Raw genomic sequence first — 18119 nt, 5'->3', positions numbered from 1 at the left:
CCAATGCTCCTTAGGCAGCACTTTCCAAACCTGCGACCTCTACCATCTAGATTCCCTTCCAAACCACATACCATCCCAACTTAGAATTACAATGGCTGTTTCTCCACGGTCAAATTCCCCAAACTCCCTTCCTGTGTGTGGATCTACACCGCATGGATGCTATGGTTCAAGACGGCAGCTGACTACCAGCATCTTAAGGGCAATTAAGGATGAATGGAAAATACTGGCTTAACCAATGACACCCACATCCGATGGATTAATTTATAAATAAACAATATTTGAGGAATATACACATTGCGTTTATTGGGGAGGGGAGGAATGAATTACTGAAAGGATATATCCCATGTTGTAGAATACTAGCCAACCACTTCAGAAAACTTTTGACAACAAAACCTGCAGAAACAATCTGAATGCGCTATATTTTCATCTATTTCAGTGCCGTTTCTCAAATCTGTACTGTCCCAAATGTAATGCAAGAATTAAATTCTACATTCAAGCCAAACAAAAGCTTCAATGGCAAAATCTAGGCTCAATTTGTCTCATTACAGAGAAACGTCAGATTCTAGACTGAAAAAGAGTTCAGATCTCTAGAATGGATCACTTGGAGGGGTTGTGTTAACAATTCTAAGTTTCAGCTGAGTATATACGTTAGGACAAATACAGGAGTATTTGTTAACCATTCAGCATTACCTGAATTTTTTTTTGGTAACTGAGTTCTCAAATGTCAACATTTTCTGTTTTTTGTAGTCCTACTGCTCAAAATTATATCTGAGGAAATTTCATGACAGAAATGCATTTTGAAAACTGCAAAGGGTGCACAAAGCACTTAACTGATTTGATTTTAACACCCTATTGTCAACTACATTTCTCTACTTCTCTTAATCGACAGAGCAACATGATGTAAAAGCAGACAATTGTAGAGTGAAGGCAATGGATATAGTCTACTATGGATGTCGCAGAATTTAAGTGTATGCAATGTTAAAAGCATCTCTGCCAGAAGCCTTAAGCATCAATCCTTTGTTTTCCAGTTGCACAGAAGCACAATCAAAACACAGGTTTAAATTAAAACCCCTTTCTCGGAGGAGCAGCTATCCTTATAGACTAACTTTGCAAATGAGGACAAACTGGAATTCTATCTTTTGACTGCTTGTTAAGTATGTTCTGCATGCAACATTTGGAAAGCAAGACAGTAGGAATCAAGGGGTGTGTCACTCGAGTCAGGCAGAATTCTTATTTCTAAGGAGAACTGCAGCATTTTCTTTTGTCAATAGGTTTCCTCATAGGCAACTAAAACGCACTAGCTCTCAACCAGTATTGCAATGGAATCTTTCACGCAAGCAACTCAAGCACTGAACAGCATGGAAACTTGATCGAGATACTCAGCCTCTTCCTTCATCACGAGTGACAGGTAACTCTCCCTTTTCATGGATTGACAAAACTGGGGAAAACACAGGACAGAAAGTGAAAGAAACCAGGACAGAACAGTCAGGACGTTAAAGACAGATACACACAAATTAAACACAGATTTTTGGAAAACAATGCAGAGATAACAACTAATATTCAGAACTTTTCAACATCCCAAGTTACACCACAGAGGAATCAGACCAAAGTAAATGTCGAGACAGAGGGGAAACTACAAAAGACTTGGCCACAAATGTCAGCCTTAACAAGGGTCTTAAAGAAAGAGAGCTAGGTGGAGTGGGAACAGACTGCTCTGGAGCTTAGAGAGTAGACAATGGAAGAGATATGACAACTGTTGGATCTTCAGGAAGGAAGCCACGCACAAAATAACTTCTATTCAAAGCAGTGAAAATAGTTCAACTGGATCACAGAGGTATCAAGGGAAAATCTAACCCACACATTAGGACAGGTAGCCAAAACATTTGATCATAAATTAGATTCATTTTGGAAGAGATTAGCAGTAGTCTTTTGTGGAGAAACTACCTGTCTTTTGAGTCGATGCAAAAGGGATAATAGTGTTAATAGTGATGAAATTCAATCCAGAAGCAAAGTTCAAGGGCAAACAATTGGAGGACTCCAGGAGGTCACACCAAGATGGGGGAGGGGTTGGGAGGGGTAGGTGGTGATGCCACAAGCTAATTTTGAAGTGGAAATGTAGAAGATTGGGAGTCTATATAGGTAAGCCAAGACACAGGTGATGAGTGGCTCAGACACAGGTGACTGAGACATAGCTCGCGATGGATAAGAGCTCTGGGTGAGTGCTCAAATTTAGGGTACAAGGTGGCCAGTCAGCAGAGTATGAGAATAATGAGCTCTGGGAGGTGAGAAAGAGACAATGACAGTTTCAACAGCAAACTGACTGGTATGCAGGATGAAACAGATGATGTTACAGAGGTGGAAATGGGTAATCTTAATGACGAAGAGGATGAGGCTGGAGGCTAAGCTTAGGGTCACTGAGGTTGTGAACAGTGGGACAAAGATATGACTAAAAATTAAGAAATCACATCAACTGACATACAAAGCAGACGTAACATAAAAAACAAATAAATAAGTCGCAGCGACAGAATGGCATAAGCATGCTTTTGTGAAAAATGGTATGTACAGCACAGCCTAATTGAGTGTCATGGAGTGCTACCTATTTTGTTGTTGCAAGCTTAAAACAATTATCCTCTCTAATCACAGATCAACAGCAAGTGCATACAAGGTACTAGCTTTCGGCTAAATGGAAGAAACCTTAGCGAACATGGATGCATGGTGTTGTTTACATGTACTGAAAACACTGATTCTACTAAAGTTCAAGTTCACTGTACATGTGAATGACAAATATATGTTGTGTAAATATGTAATTTATATAAAAAGGAAATATCTTAGTAAACAATGTAGTGGCAACTGTGTGTGTGGTTGGTATAACACAGGCCACTACAATCTGACAGGATAGGCACTAGAGTTTTCACTGATCCACCAGGATTCATAACTCATTGAAAAACAAGCTCAATGTTACATCATGTTTTATCCAATGCTTTTGTTTAATACCAAGAATGAGAAAAATCAAATAAAGTATGTGGGGATGTAAACTGTTTTATTAGATAAATGCTAGGAACACAACCAGCCAAAAAGATTTCTGAGTGAAGTAAATATGCTGTCGCTCCTTGCTCACCATTGATAAATTCAGCAGCAGTTAATTCTGTTAACTTTTTTTTTGAGCAGTGTGGAGTGAGAGAAATAGAAAGTGAGAAGGAAAGTCACTTACACCTCACTCAAACCTTCATATCCCATCAAAATACATAGTTACATCCCCAAAGCTAATTTTTAAAATGGGCGGTCAAGGAACAAAATTGAAAGTTATAAACATTGAGGAAAAGCTATGCACTATACAGATTTTCATACAAAGTAGCAATTTTGGTGCTTCCCTGTTGATAAATACAGATTGTCGTCACTTCACATTCACCCGTGCAACAGGAATTTTGATCTCAACATGTTGGAACGTGCAAAACAAAGATATTGCAATCGGAATATCTCTTATTCTAAAATACCTTTTTGTTAAGGTTACTTATTGCTTTCTTAATTAGTAGATTATGAAAAGAAATAAAGTTTGACTGCAAGGTCAAAATGTGAACTGAAACGTACATTTTAGTGGTAAGTTAGAACTCTTTTTGGTTTCAGCAGGAATAGATCGTCAAAAATATAGATACTTCTACTGTTCAAATATACACATTTCAAAATCAATGAGATAAGTGATTATCCTTTCGAAACTGATGCTAACTTTAGAAACAAAGAGGTGACTTAAGAGTTACTCTATAAATTTTATATGTAAGTTTATAATGTTACATCATTTTAATCTGTTTGGTACATTCAATTATCAATTAAAACTAATATTCCACAATTAAACATGCTCGACACATCAGAAAGCAAATTATAAAAATGCATTCAGGACGCTCAAAGTCAGGCTTTAAAATACAATTTATTTTTATTTTAAATCAAAGTATCCACTTATTTCCTGCTGCTATAGTAAGAACAATCATAATATAGAAATGAATCAGGTAGAAATGTACATGAACAAGACTACATGTGTTTCATAGCATGGTTCCTTCATGTTCATAGGTGTACTAGGCTTATCGGTGAGACAACAGAATAATTTGTTGGATACAAGTTTAAGCGATGTACAAACCCATTCAAAATATACCCGTCCATCATAATATATATATATACCCACTATTTATCAGAACTTGTATGATAGAGATAAGAAAGTTATGTTACAAAATGAATATATTTACATTTGATGCTGAGACAGTAAATCAACAGGTTAAGAAAAAGCTTACAACATAAAATTAGCACAAGCGAAGAATTTTAAAATCTCATTCCATGTCTTGCTGCATGTTTAAAAAAAAGAAAGAAAAAAGTAAGAATCTTGCCACATTGAAAGGCTGAAGTGCAAATGCATTTTCATTTCATAGTTTTATTTTGCGATAAAAGTAAAAGTGAAAACCGGCAATAAAAAGATGACTGGAAAATCGCAGAAGATTTACAACATGTGGGAAAAGGAGGACCAATTTAATTTTTGGGACATGGAATCAGCAGCAACAGTAGACATTACATGCAAAGAATATGTATCTGCAACATTTCTCAAACCAAAATTGTATTTGGAGGTTGTAACGATAGTGAGGGGATGCAAATGCAACAGATTTTACATCTGGTTCAATGATACAGGAAAGTAAGGGGCAAAAATACATCAGGACTAAGTGATGAAAAGCTAAACAAGGGTGTTGAGGATGGAATGGGCCTCACCAAAAAATTCCAATTCTTCTGATTACAGTTGCTATTCCATTAATGCTAAAGTCACTTTTTGAGAGCATCCATGAGATGATCAACAACATTGGAGGTTCCAAAGCTCAAATGATTTGGATACCACTTGCAATGACAACTTGGGCAGGCATAAAAGGGCTCAATACTTTGTTACAGAGTGGAGGTCGGGTGTAAAGTCTACACAGACCTTGAATTATTTAAATTATTCAGCCAATAATTACCAGGGATATCCAACTGTGTTTCAAAGATATTAATGTGGTGTTGATATTCAAGTAAACTGACATGAAACAAAAACCCTTCACCTTTACATTAGTAACTGGAAATAATGGATGAGATTGTTAAAACAAATCATGAGTACCACCTGTATGGAAATAAACTAGGAAGTGACATTTCACATGATAATATAAAAGGGCAGATTCTGTTTGACTTCTGTTGAGGAGATGGCATTGTAAGTTGGACCCCTATAGTATGGCTAACCAGGTGTGGCTTTCAATAAACCTTTGCATGAATAACTGTGGTGCAAGCACAGGATACTGGGCACCTTTGGTAAAGTGTGAAGGTGTACAGACAAGGAGCTGGCAAAGGGGAAGCAGTGGGTACCAGTGAGGAAAGTGGCACAGGGCTACAGCTTGTCAGGAGCAAAATAACCCAAGCCAGCTTAACTGTTTCACTTGCCACAGATCATCTGATTTGGAAATGCAAACTGGTCACATTAGCAGATAAATACCAAACCGAGAGTTGGTTAATTGTGCTGGTAAAGCAGCCAAGAAATTACTCAAGGAGATGAACAATTTCTGAGCAAGCTACAGCAATAAAACCATGGCAGGTTACACCCATACAGATAAATGTGGGTGGTACATAAAGAGGAAAAGTGGCACATGTCCTTATAGAAAATTTGATCCAACACTGAAAATGCCAGCTCAATGCTAACTGGAAGCAAAAGCAAACAGAATAGATATTGGCAAAGCACACAGAAGCAAGTCCTTCAAGGCTGCACCATCATCCAATCACATCGCGGGTGAAATGTATTTCAACCCGATTTACCCAACTCTGGCTTTGTGTGACACAAGTAAAGCTATTAATCTGTCTTCAAATTTTCAATTGTCCCCCAGACTCAATTGACTATTCTGAAGTAAGAGAATGCTAGATATTCTTCCCTCTCCCCCACCAGAGAAAATAGTTCCTCTATATCGACCCAAACAAATTCCACCACTATTTTAAAAAATTACCATTTAACTACAAGTCGTTCTTCTATAATTTGCGTTTTATAGTCTGAATTAGCTATGACACAATTGATGATGGTGGATGGTTTTGGAGAGCGCAAACGTTCTGGAGAGTTATAGCAGTTTTTCCATACCACGAGCTTCTACAGCCTGATTTCCATAGCAGTTTCCCATAGTACGAGGGTACAGAGGAGCGCAACTGTCATGTTATAGCAGAATGATCTGTATCTAAATTTAGATGAAAGCTCTGTTTATATATCCTGTGACATTTCAGAGAAATATCTAAGTTACATGTCAGGGAAACCAATTATATTTAAAGAATATCAAAACACCCTGAAAACACAAGAACTCCAACAAGATCAGTTTTCCATGGGGATTTGCTACAATGATAATTAATCAACAATTAAGTACATCCTCAACTATGAGACATTCACAAGTTCCAATAATTGCAGCATGGCTGAATTAGAGTCAGAGAGAAGTACAGCGCAGAAACAGACCCTTTGGTCCAACTCGTCCAAGCCAACCAGATATTCCAACCTAATGTAGTTCCATTTGCCAGCATTTAGCTCCTTTAGTTGACAAGTTCAGGAGAAGCAGGTGACATTAACATGTGATGGAAAGATGAACACATTATTGTCATAGACTGTGCAACAGAACCACAGAAAGGGACTTCGCAATTAAAGAGGAAGAACAGTGAATGCACATTCAAGCAATATTTAAGCCATACTGGAAAAATAAACTACAACAGGATGATAAGCAACATACAGAGCAAAACAGGGCTAGCCCAGTAAAGGTATAAAGAAACACACACTCGGCCAGAGGCGATATGCACAGTCCAACCACAGGGACTGCAAACAAACAGTTAAGTGAGGGGAGATATAAACAAACAGCTCAGTGAACTGCAATATAACAAATGCAGGTCAGCCAGTGGCAATATTGCTTGACTTTGGAAGTGGTTTAAGTGAACCAGCTTGAACTTGTGTGTCCTTCATAAGGCTGGGAGCAAACATTGCAGCTGTTTGTAATTTGTATAAAGTAGGGGTCGTTCTGCTATAACGCGACAGTTGTGCTCTTCGGCAACCTCATGCAATAGAAAACTACACAATGCAAACCCGCTATAGAAATTGCATTGTAGAGAATGCGCTGTGGAAAAACTGCTATACCTATTCAGCAGGAAGCTCATATTATGCAAACAACATCCTCAATTCATCAAGTGCATTATACCCAATTCGCGTTGATGAAACTGTACGTGCGTTATAGAAGAACTATCTGCAGTGAGCATGATGCTATCTCCAGCAGCTGGGTCACTCCCTGCACAATTATGTTGCTTGCAGCACAACTTATGACACCAAAGCTCTTTGACTTGGAGTCTCACAAAATAATAGAGGATTTAGGACCCTGTTTGCCCCGTACTTTTCAATTTCCAAACAAATGCGACAGATGTTACCTCAAATAAATGGCATCCCTCGGATTCTGTGCGATCATAAGGCCTAATGATTCCATCCTCACGAATACACCGTGGTGGGCGGAGTTTATTTACATCTTCGGTCGATTCTGCAACCCTAGTGGAATCAGATATTGTAATAAGTGACTGATAATTAAAGAAGGAGAAAATTATCGATTTTTTAAACCCATGATTTCACCAATGGTGCAATCCACTACAAGCCCACTCAACATCATCGGCAACCTCCAAAAGGATTTCTCTCACTAAACGGCTAGAAAACTGCAGCAAGTGTGTAGCCGGTGTAAGACGTACTACAGTAATTCACCATGTTTGTTTCTAAAAACAGCATTCCCCAAGCCGATAATCTGCAATAACTAGAATGGCAAGAGCAGTATGTGCATAGGAATACTGTCATTTATATTTGAAATAGTATCCTGACTTGGAAACAGATCATCATTCCATTGCCATTCTGGGTCAAATTCCTACAACTCCCTCCCTAACAGCACTGTCAGAGCCCCTTCACAGAGGCAGCACATCACCATTGTAAGGGCAATTAGCGATGGCCAAAAAATGCTGGTCTTGCCAGCAATGCTCACATCCTAAGAATGAGTTAAAATAAAACTGCTGAAAACAAATAAAAACCGAGGCAAGGTCTGCGCATTTTAATTGGTGCTTTATTCCGAGTTTAAGACATTCGTCATTTTAACTTACTTTGTGCTCCTTGTGACTGCTGTTAGTGCATTGTGGACAATAATGTCTGAATTTAACAATCAGGATTAGTTAAATATTTTTAAAAATCACAGTTATGCTAGAAATCCAGTTTTTGTTAAAGCATAAGCAATGAATAGATTTTTACTCCAAATTAAAAATAGCTTTTAGCGTCCCAGTTGGTAAGGGCACTATTTACAAATTTGAGACTTCTCAACAGGCAAGAGCCATTTTGGGTGGCACAGTGGCTCAGTGGTTAGCACTGCTGCCTCACAACACCAGGGACCTGCGTTCAACTCCAGCTTGGACAACTGTCTGTGTGGAGTTTGCTCATTCTCCCAGGGTCTGTGTGGGTTTCCTCCAAGTGTTCCACTTTCATCCCACAGTCCAAAGATGTGCAGGTTAGGTGGATTAACCCTTAACGTGTTCAGGGATGTACAGGTTTAGTGGATTCACCATGAGGAATGCAGGGTCACAGGGATAGGGTCGGGAGAGTGGGATGCTCTTTGGACAGTCAGTGTGGACTCAACAGGCCAAATGGTCTGCTTCCACACTGCAGGGATTCTATGCTTAGTAGAAGATTCAGATAAATTCAGTTGGTTCAGTACATCTTACTTTTTAATTCCTTGCAAAGTGCTGCTTGCCATGTCAACGATCCCACCAGTTGGCCGTGCAACGACACCAACCAGGCCTTTGCCCACTCCTTTGAAGAAACCAGCTGCGCCTTCTTTTTTGGCACCTGTTGTAGGAAATGCTACTTCATTACTTGGAAATGGTAATTCAATGAGTGGAACATATTCAGAACAGATACTGACACCAGCTGCTTACATAAATTAGACATTACACACTGGGGTTTGGCTTTCCTGTCAGATTCTCTCACATGGACACACAGCACAACTCAAAACAAAAGAATTAAAAAGAACTGGGCAGAATTACATAACATAGGCAAAAGTGAGGACCGCAGATACTGGATATCAGTGTCGAGATGAGAGTGGTGCTGGAAAAGCACAGCATCGGTTCATTCCTGATGAAGGGCTGCTGCCCGAAACGTCGATTTTCCTGCTCCTCAGATGCTGCTTGACCTGCTGTGCTTTTCCAGCACCACTCTAATCTGGACCCAGAATTACATAATATGTCCATATCTGCATCAAGAACCATGACAACGACAATTACAGTCAAGATTTTTTCCAAACAAAGAAGAAAACTAAGCAAAAGAATCACGGAGCACTTAGACCATTCTTGTTTAAACATCTGTCTCAAAATGTTGACTGAAATGTGCACATCAGCCCCTGGCCTACTCTCCAGAGCAGGGATGCCCCTTTAAGCCTTCAAGCTACAAGCTTTGTGGGTTTTGTTCAAAACAAAATCCTCTAAAAGACAATCCCACGAACCACACAGAGGTTAACATATTCAATCGATAATTAGTAGCCTGAATTATCAAGGAATGGAGGCGCAGAAAGTAATGCTCAAAACACAAACAATTCTCCAATAAAAACAGAATTGGACTGTCACTTTAATCGTCTTTACAGGGCTTTCATTTTTCGGTGATCTTCATTAAAAGGATTTGGAAATGAAAGATACTTAAGTTTTAAAACTTAAGTGATTTTACACATTTTGAAATGCTGAAAAGGTTATTTATTCCTTCAACCAGTAAGTTAAACAGCCATAAAGCTAAAATTGGAAAGGAATAATACCAGAATAGCTGAAAGCATCACAGAAGCTGAAGACAAATAGCTGAACACATTATATGAGAAATGTTTCTTTGATAGACATTCAATTGCCTGTTTATTACAATACTGTTTCAAGACATTTATATAATTCTACAAAGTTTTTATGCAATTTACCTTCAACTGGTTTTGTGACTATTCCTGTAAATCCTCCAACCACACCCTAAAAAGATACATGATAAAAACTTGTAATTGTTTTTCATTGTGGAATCTATTACTTAATTGAAATCATCAGACTGCAACATAATAACAGGGCCATTATGTCCGAAAAGTGAAGAACGTTTTGCTGAGCCAGTACACCGAAAAGAAAATACAAAGTTTCATACGTGAAATTGCAAACATATTTGTTTTTAAGATTCCCGATGGCTTGGGAAATCTGCTTGAACACTCCACATGCACAGACAGAGGTGGAAATCAGATGTTAGAGAGTCTATAAAGAGGATGCTTTCACCCATGCTGCTAATCCAAACCAACAGCTGCAAGATGTTGGAAGCAGGTTACAAGTTCACAAGCTATAGAACTAACTTGGGTGAAGCAGAGCAAAAATTACTGTACTCATCGCACAAGATAATGGAAATTGGTGTTGTTCCAAAAGGTGTCTAGAATTTGGCACAATAGAACAAGTGGTACTGAGAATAAAACCAAGATCCAATTTGAAGTTACAGTTTCAAATGCATTATTTTGGGCTTTGAAACAACACTTAATGAATTTAAATATAAAAGACTTCAGAAAAACATACTACCAACGTTAAGAGTATGGCCAACTACATTCTCAGGTCACATTCACATCTATTTTGACGTAAGCTCCTGCAGATCACAACATCTCGCCAGGTTAAGGTTTACTTAATTTTGACAATTCAGGTTATGAAACGTAATATAAATATTCAAAATTACAAAAGGATGGCTCAGAATAGGCCATGTTGATAAAATGTCAATCATTCATAGAGTCATACAACATAAAGGCCGTTTGGCCCCTCAAGTCTGTGCTGATCTATCTGCCCTAATCCCAGTTCACAGCACATGACCAATAGCACGGAATGTCGTGACATCGCATGACATCATGTACTTAAGGGTTGTGAAGCACTCTGAAAGATTCAACTTTTAGAGCTCGGACTATAACCTGGTGCGCGATTTTTAACTTCGTCCACTTCAGTCCAAAACCGGCATCTCTACATCATCACTGTCCTTCCAGGCAGTGCATTCCAGACCGTCACAACATCTGGGTTAAAAACGCTTTCCCCAAATCCCCACTATACCTCCTGCCCTTTCCTAAAATTATGCCCCCTCATTATTCACTTCTCAATTTTGGGGGAAAGCGACTTCATATCTGCTCTATCCATTCCCCGCAATCTGAGGGACCTCGATTACGTAACCCTTCAGTCTTCTCTGTTCTGTAGTGATAGCTGTTTCTCTCTCCACTGATAATGACTAACCTGTTGAGTATTTCCTGCATCCACAGCATTTTGGTTCAGATAGAATCAGACTGTTTCTACTGGGAGAGAGTCTAGGATGAGGAGTCGTAAATACAAAAACCTCATGTGAGAGACACTGTGGAATTCCAAAAAGGATTAGACAGTGAGACAGAAACTGTGCCGCATCCAAATTTACACCAGTTAGATTAAAGCGTATTGGGAGAATTTAATTACGTAGAGATCAAAGTCCGACATGAACTACTCAGGGAGCAGACAACACGATGAAGGGTGACACGGCAGTGTTAGAAACACGTTCAAAAAGAATACTTATCCAGGCTATACCTTAGAGAATGGCGCTGAAGCTACAGGGCTGTGTTTCAGTACCACAGTAAATCACGAAAAAAAATATACATTTAAAAGGAATAAATCTACTGAAAAAACTGCCAAGTTGGTTAATTTCTTTTCAGTTGCATCTGGTACAAAAGTTGCTTTCTCAGTACAGTCTCAGACATTTTTGCTCTACATTTGGTTAGATGCTCTGTAGTTTACAACTTGTCCAGGAGGTGGAAGTAGTAGACAGTGTCATTCATAAATGTCCTACCATTTCACTCGCAAGGCAACAAAGTATTACAAAAAGAAAGTGATGGTTTGTTTCAAAGATGTGATATCAGGTCACAAGCAAGGTAGTACAACACTGTAGTCTACTTACTTAAATTTCTGAACACTTGATTACAGTAGGACTTTGCACGTTCAGTTATTATGTAAATCTTTATGAAGCAGATTTGTACAAACATTTTTGATGGGTTTAAATTCATTCATGCAAAATGGGTGTTACTGGCCAGGCCAGCAGTTATTGCCTATCCCTATTTGCCCAGAGGACAGTTATGGCTCAACCAGATTGCTGTAGGCATGGAGTCACAAAAGCCAGGCCAACTAAGGACAACAGATTTACCTCCCAATGGGGATTAGTGAATCAGATGGATCTTTACAACAATTGATAGTAGTTACATGGTCACCATTAAGAGAGCTCTTTATTACAGATTTTTGTTTTATTAAACTCAAATTTCATCATCTGTTGTGGGGTAATTTGAAACCATTTCTCCAGAATATTGGCCTGGGGTTCTGGATTGCTAGTCTAATTATATTACCGCTACACCATCGCCTCCCCATAAAGATTATACAGTAAGGAATAAAAAAAAAAGAGTTTTTCAAGGTTTAAGACATAAGAGTTAGTAAAGCGAGTATAGGTAAAGTTACTGTGGCCCAGAGGAGCCCAGTTTGCTCTCTGATTAGAGAGAGATGACTGCTGATGCTTTAACCAAAAGATCACAACGCCACAGGTGAGGGGAGAGGTTGAGAGGGACAGACCTATGTGGTAATCTCAGCTGGTGCAGGAATGGAACCTGCACTGTTGGCATCACTCTGCATCACAAACCAGACATTCAGCCAACTGGGCTAACCAACACTATTAGTTCACTAGAGAGTGAAAATATGGATGAAATAAAGAGATATTTTGCTTCCATCTTCCAGGTACCTAGGCACATTTCACAAATACCAACTCCTAACAGGCTTTGGCAAGAAGGAAATGGGCCAAGTGCAGGGAAATGGGATTAGTGTTAATGGCAACTTTGGTCGGCATGGACCAGTTTGGATCAAAAGGCCTGTCTCCATGCTGTAGGACTCGATAACTCTAGTAAAAAAGATTGGTCAAAGGTTGCATTAATGAAGGCTCCATGAAAAAGAGAAACAGGACGAAGAGGAATGTTGCTTGATAAGAAATTCAAGCTAGCAGCTGAAACACACCTACAAGTATTGAGATGAAGGGAGAAGATTGGATAGAAGTCTTAATGTACAAGTATGATTTGATGATAGCATATTTCAGCTTCTAAAAGGCATTCAATAGGGTGGCACGCAAAGGTGAAAACAGCAGAGCTGAGAGGTGGAGATCATATATTAGCATGGTTGCAGTATTGCTCAACAGCTGGCAAGCAGAAAATGCAGAAAAACAGGGTAATTTCAAGTTGGCAGGATGCAACTGGTTGAGTGCCGCAAGGATCATTGCGGAGGCTTCGGCTATTCATGATCTTTACTAATAACTCAAACACAGAACAAGAGTAAGCATTTTCACAATACAAAATTACAGCTAGGAGAAGGTTATATACAGGTTCTGAGGTGATATAAATTGGTTAAGTAAGTGAACACATAGGTGGGTTGGAACAGAAATACAAGGAAGGAGAAATTATTCACCTCCACAGAGTGCCATGTACTCTTTTTAGTCACTCACGGGAAGTGGAGTCGCCAGCTGGACAGTATTTATTGCCCATCCCTAGTTTCCCTTGAGAATTATAGAATCCCTCCAGTGTGCAAGCAGTCCATCTGGCCCATTGAATACCCCCCTGTCCTATTCCTGTCACCCTGCATATCTCATGGCTAACCCACCTAGCCTGCACATCCCAGAATGCTATGGGCAATCTAGCTTGGCCATTGCACCCAACCTGTACATCTTTAGACTTGATCTTTCAGAATGTGGTCATGAGCTACCTTCTTGGGCCACTGCAGTCCACATGCTGTAGGTTGACCCACAATGTCCTTAGAGAGGGAATTCTAGGATTTTGACCCAGCAATAGTGAAGAAAGTGCACTATATTTCCAAGTCAGCATGGTGAGTGATTGAGCGGGTTGAAGTGGTGGTATTCCCATGTATCTGCAGTCGTTGTCCTTCTAAATGGAAGTGGTCATGGGTTTGGAAGGTGCTGCCTAAGGATCTTTGGTGAATTTCTTCAATGCATCTTGTAAATAGTACATACTGTTGCTATTGAACATCAGTCATGGAGGGAATGGATGTTTGTGGACTGTTTTGCCCTAGATGATGTCAAGTTTCTTTAGTGTTGTTGGACATGCAACCATCCAGGAAACTGGGGAGTCCGGGGATGAATTATTCACCAGAGTATTCTTAGCCTCTGACTTGCTCTTGTAGCCACTTTGATTATGTGGCAAGTCCAGTTGAGTTTCTAGTCAATGGTAACCCCAAGGATGTTGACACTCGAGGATTCAGTGATGGTAACATGATTGAATGTCAAGGGGCAGTGGTTAGTTTGTATCTTATTGGAGATGGTCAATGTCTGCATGTGTGTGGTGTGAATGTTACTTGCCAATTGTCAGCCCACGCCTGGCTATTGTCCAAATTGCATTGCATTTGAACATGAACTGCTTCATTATCTGAGGTGACTCAAATGGTGCTGAACATTCTGGAATCATTAGCAAGTATCCTCATTTCTGACCTTATAGTAGAGGGGAAATCATTGAGGAAGCAGCTGGGTTAGATGGGCCTAGGTCACTATCCTGAGGAGCTCCTACAGAGATGTCCTGGAGCTGAAATGACTGACCTGCAATAACCACAATCTTCCTATGTGCCAAGTATGACTCCAACCAGCAGAGAGTTTGCCCCAAAGACCCAGTGATGCCAGTTTTGCAGAAAAGAATAACATTGCATAAATCTCTCATCAGCTGTCAAGTTCTAAAATGCACGTTTTTCTTACTCGTAAGAAGCCTTTCCCTCCTTTGGCCAAACTGTCTCCAAAGTCCTTGGGTTGGCGGTTCATTTCCTCTCTTCGTTTCTGCTGGTATTCTTTATCCATGGTAATTGCAGCCAGCCCTTTCCCAACAGTGCCTGTGATTCTAGATACCACACCAGCTGCACCACCTGAGAGTAGCAACAGGACATGCATGAGGCACACAACTAACTAGGCAGTGTGGAACTAAAGTCGGATTCAACACAGTACATGATCATGCAGATTAACAAACTGATTCTACTCCTCAGCTCCAACATGTGCTAACACTGAAGGTGCATCGGAGAGTTATCACCTACCTACAGTGTGTCCAAGCAAACTCCTCACTCCTATCACAAAGCCCTCTGCGAATTCCTCTGGTCCCTGAACAGCACCCTAAAGATTCACAATCACCATTGTTAGAGGATAAAAACTGGGATCTGCTTTGAAAGTCATTTTTCATGAGTCTTCCATGCTCTTCTCAATTACTTACCTGAAAGGGCTCATAGAAGAACGCCTCAACACCTTCAGACAGTCCTCTGATCAGGCCAACTGGGTTGCCCAGAACATCCAGCCCCAAAACAAGTACGTACATTTGCTTTAGAAACTGAAAAAGGATTTTGAAGGATTTGGTTAGCAATGCAATTCAGGCTTTTTATTTCTATTAATGAGAACACTTTTACCACTTAAAAATGTAATGTCAGTCCAACCACTTGTATTGTTACATTCCCCTTCTGCAAAAGAATATGCATGAAGTGTCACATAGATCCAAACCAAACAAGTGTTACAATCCCAGTTGGTGTTATTACTGGACAATTTTGACCCCAGACTGAAATGTGGCTTGATAAATCATATTTTGTTTTGGTCTTGTTTAATGAGGTGGCTATTTCACTGAAACACAAGAACACAGTTCAGCTGGTTTGGTTTTTAACTATAAAACAAATGTTTATTATGAAAAATAAGAAAAATAAAATAAGCTAGGCTATTTACATTAAACAAAATTTGAAAATTTCAAAACACAAAAAAACAATCCCATTCATCTTCACACAACTGCCGTACAGTATTCTGACACCAGAGAATTCACTTCACAAACACAGCTATAGGTTTGACCTAACTGTTTCTTTCAATTCCTAGTCTTCAGAATTTGATAGCCTTTTCCTCGAGTCCCAAACTTAAACTTTAACTTCAAATAAACCTTGGAAGTTGTGACCAAATTGCTGGTTTGTGACTTTCTCATTAAAACTGTTAGACTGAGATAACCTGGTTCCTAACATCTCTAAAACCAACTCCATCCTCCAGAAGAAACTAAATCAACTCCTGACACTGAATGGAAGCTTTTAAATTTTTTACTCAGTCCAATAATAAAAAGCAACCTTTTTCTTAGTGACTGAAAATTGTAATTCCAGAAAAGTAGTAATATGGACACGGCTAGAAAATTAAACAAAGAGAACCATAAAGTTACATACCAAAGCAAATACCTATACTTTTAGGGATACACTGACTGAAAGTCTGGCTCCAGATGCTAGTGCAGAGATAATAAGGACTAAATAATGATGTCGGCAAAATAGAGAGAATGACTGACAGCATTAGGGTCACTCAGTAACTCTATCTTGGGAATTCTAAATCAGAAAAAAAACTCACAAATCAGTTCCCTCTGTCTGTCTCTCTCTTAAATCATCCTCTCAACTTAAAACATGCCCTCGCCTTGAAATTCCCCCATCCTCGGGGGACAGACACCTGGCATGAACCCTATCTATAGCCCTCATGATGTTATAAACTTTATCAGTAAAGTGAGTGGGGTGAAAATAATGGAAACATCACATTGGTATTAAAAAGCATTCCTGCCTCTGGATCAGGAAGCTTGGGGTCAAGTCCCACCTGTAATAACATCCCTGAATAGTATGATTTGAAAGTATCAGGAGGCATTTGCTACTGCACCTCAATCATTTGAAGAACCCTACTCATAATCTCTTGATCATTGACCCAGAACATGCAAAGCAACAGCAACGTCAGAACCTTTAGATATTCACACCTGGGCACCACCTTGAAAAATAAGCAACCTGCAGGATTATTTAAAAGAATAATCACTTACTTGTTCACTATAATGCGAAATTACAGCCCACATTAATTGATCCCGCTTTTGGAACTGGAATTTCATTTCAAAGAATGCAAGCCTGCAACACAAGAAGCTTTTCAGCTTTTCTTCAAAAGTGACTAAAATATATTCTCAAAGATCCATCCCACCCTAGCAATATTTTTCTACAACCTCTACCATTGGGGAGAGGATACAGAAGCCTCAACAGATGCACTAGTCAGTTTCAAAACAGTTTCAACCTTCCTATTGTTAGAATACTGAATGGACTCCCAAACTCTTAACATTCGTCTGTATCTCGGTTTTTGTTTTTGCTGCTGTTTACCTATTATTTACTTATCTATGCTACTTAACTCTGATCTGCCTGTATTGCTCCCAAGACAAAGCTTTTCACTGTGCCTCTGTACACACGATAATAAATTTAATTCAATTCCTCACCTTTTCCTCCGCTACATTGATGACTGTATCAGCGCCACCTCAAGGTTCCATGAGGAGGTGGAACAGTTCATCAATTTCATCAACACATTCCACCCCAAATTTATGTTCGCCCGGACCATTTCAGACACCTTCCCCGCCTTCTGGACTTCTCCATCTCCATCAATGGTGACTGTTTCAACATGACATTTTCTACAAACCCACCAACTCCCACAGCTACCTGGATTACATCGCCTTCAACCCTGCCTCCTGTAAAAATGCTAATCCCTTATTTCTAATTCCTCCACCTCCACCACATCTACTCCCAGGGGGACCAATTCCACTGCAGAACACACCAAATGGCCATCTCCTTCAAAGACTGCAACTTCCCCTCACATGTGGTCGCTGACCGCAACAAGGACAGAATCCCCCCGGTCCCCACCTTGCACCCCACCCACCTCTGTGTACAGTGCATCATCTCTACCGTTTCCACCACCTACAAATGGTCCTCACCACCAGAGATATATTTCCCTCCCCAGCCCTAGCCTGCTTCCATAAAAACCATTCCCTCAGTGACCCCCTTGTCAGGTCCATGCCCCCCACCAACCCACCCTCCCGGCAGCTTCCCCGCCACCACAGGATTTGAAAAACCTGAGCCCACACCTCCCCCTCTCTCCATCCACAGTCCCAAAGGAGCCTTGTACATCCATTAGAGTTTTATCTGCACTTTCACACATCATTTACTGTATCTGTTTCTTCCAATGCGGTCTCCTCTCCACTGGGGAAACA

At 39.9% G+C, this 18119-nt stretch overlaps 1 protein-coding gene across 5 annotated transcripts in view; it reads right to left on the bottom strand.

Moving 5' to 3' along the window:
* Positions 1 to 18119, bottom strand: part of vps13c (vacuolar protein sorting 13 homolog C) — a 287267-nt gene that overhangs the window by 9188 nt on the left and 259960 nt on the right. For 3 of the 5 annotated variants that reach the window (XM_043680591.2, XM_043680592.2, XM_043680593.2), the window contains 7 exons: positions 16917 to 16998; positions 15318 to 15431; positions 15145 to 15220; positions 14816 to 14979; positions 9984 to 10029; positions 8755 to 8878; positions 7435 to 7549 (listed from right to left, as the gene is read on the bottom strand). In XM_043680591.2, the coding sequence (XP_043536526.2) occupies positions 7435 to 7549; positions 8755 to 8878; positions 9984 to 10029; positions 14816 to 14979; positions 15145 to 15220; positions 15318 to 15431; positions 16917 to 16998 (721 nt within the window). Of the gene's footprint in view, positions 1 to 3875; positions 4332 to 7434; positions 7550 to 8754; positions 8879 to 9983; positions 10030 to 14815; positions 14980 to 15144; positions 15221 to 15317; positions 15432 to 16916; positions 16999 to 18119 lie in introns of those variants that run through there. The other 2 variants (XM_043680595.2, XR_015754174.1) reach the window with 2 other exon arrangements.

Source organism: Chiloscyllium plagiosum, unplaced genomic scaffold (genome assembly GCF_037043375.1).
Source record: "Chiloscyllium plagiosum isolate Xiang-an unplaced genomic scaffold, Cpla_swu_hap1 HiC_scaffold_42, whole genome shotgun sequence".
Lineage (NCBI taxonomy): Eukaryota > Metazoa > Chordata > Chondrichthyes > Orectolobiformes > Hemiscylliidae > Chiloscyllium > Chiloscyllium plagiosum.
This window is presented reverse-complemented; position numbering and strand designations above follow the sequence as displayed.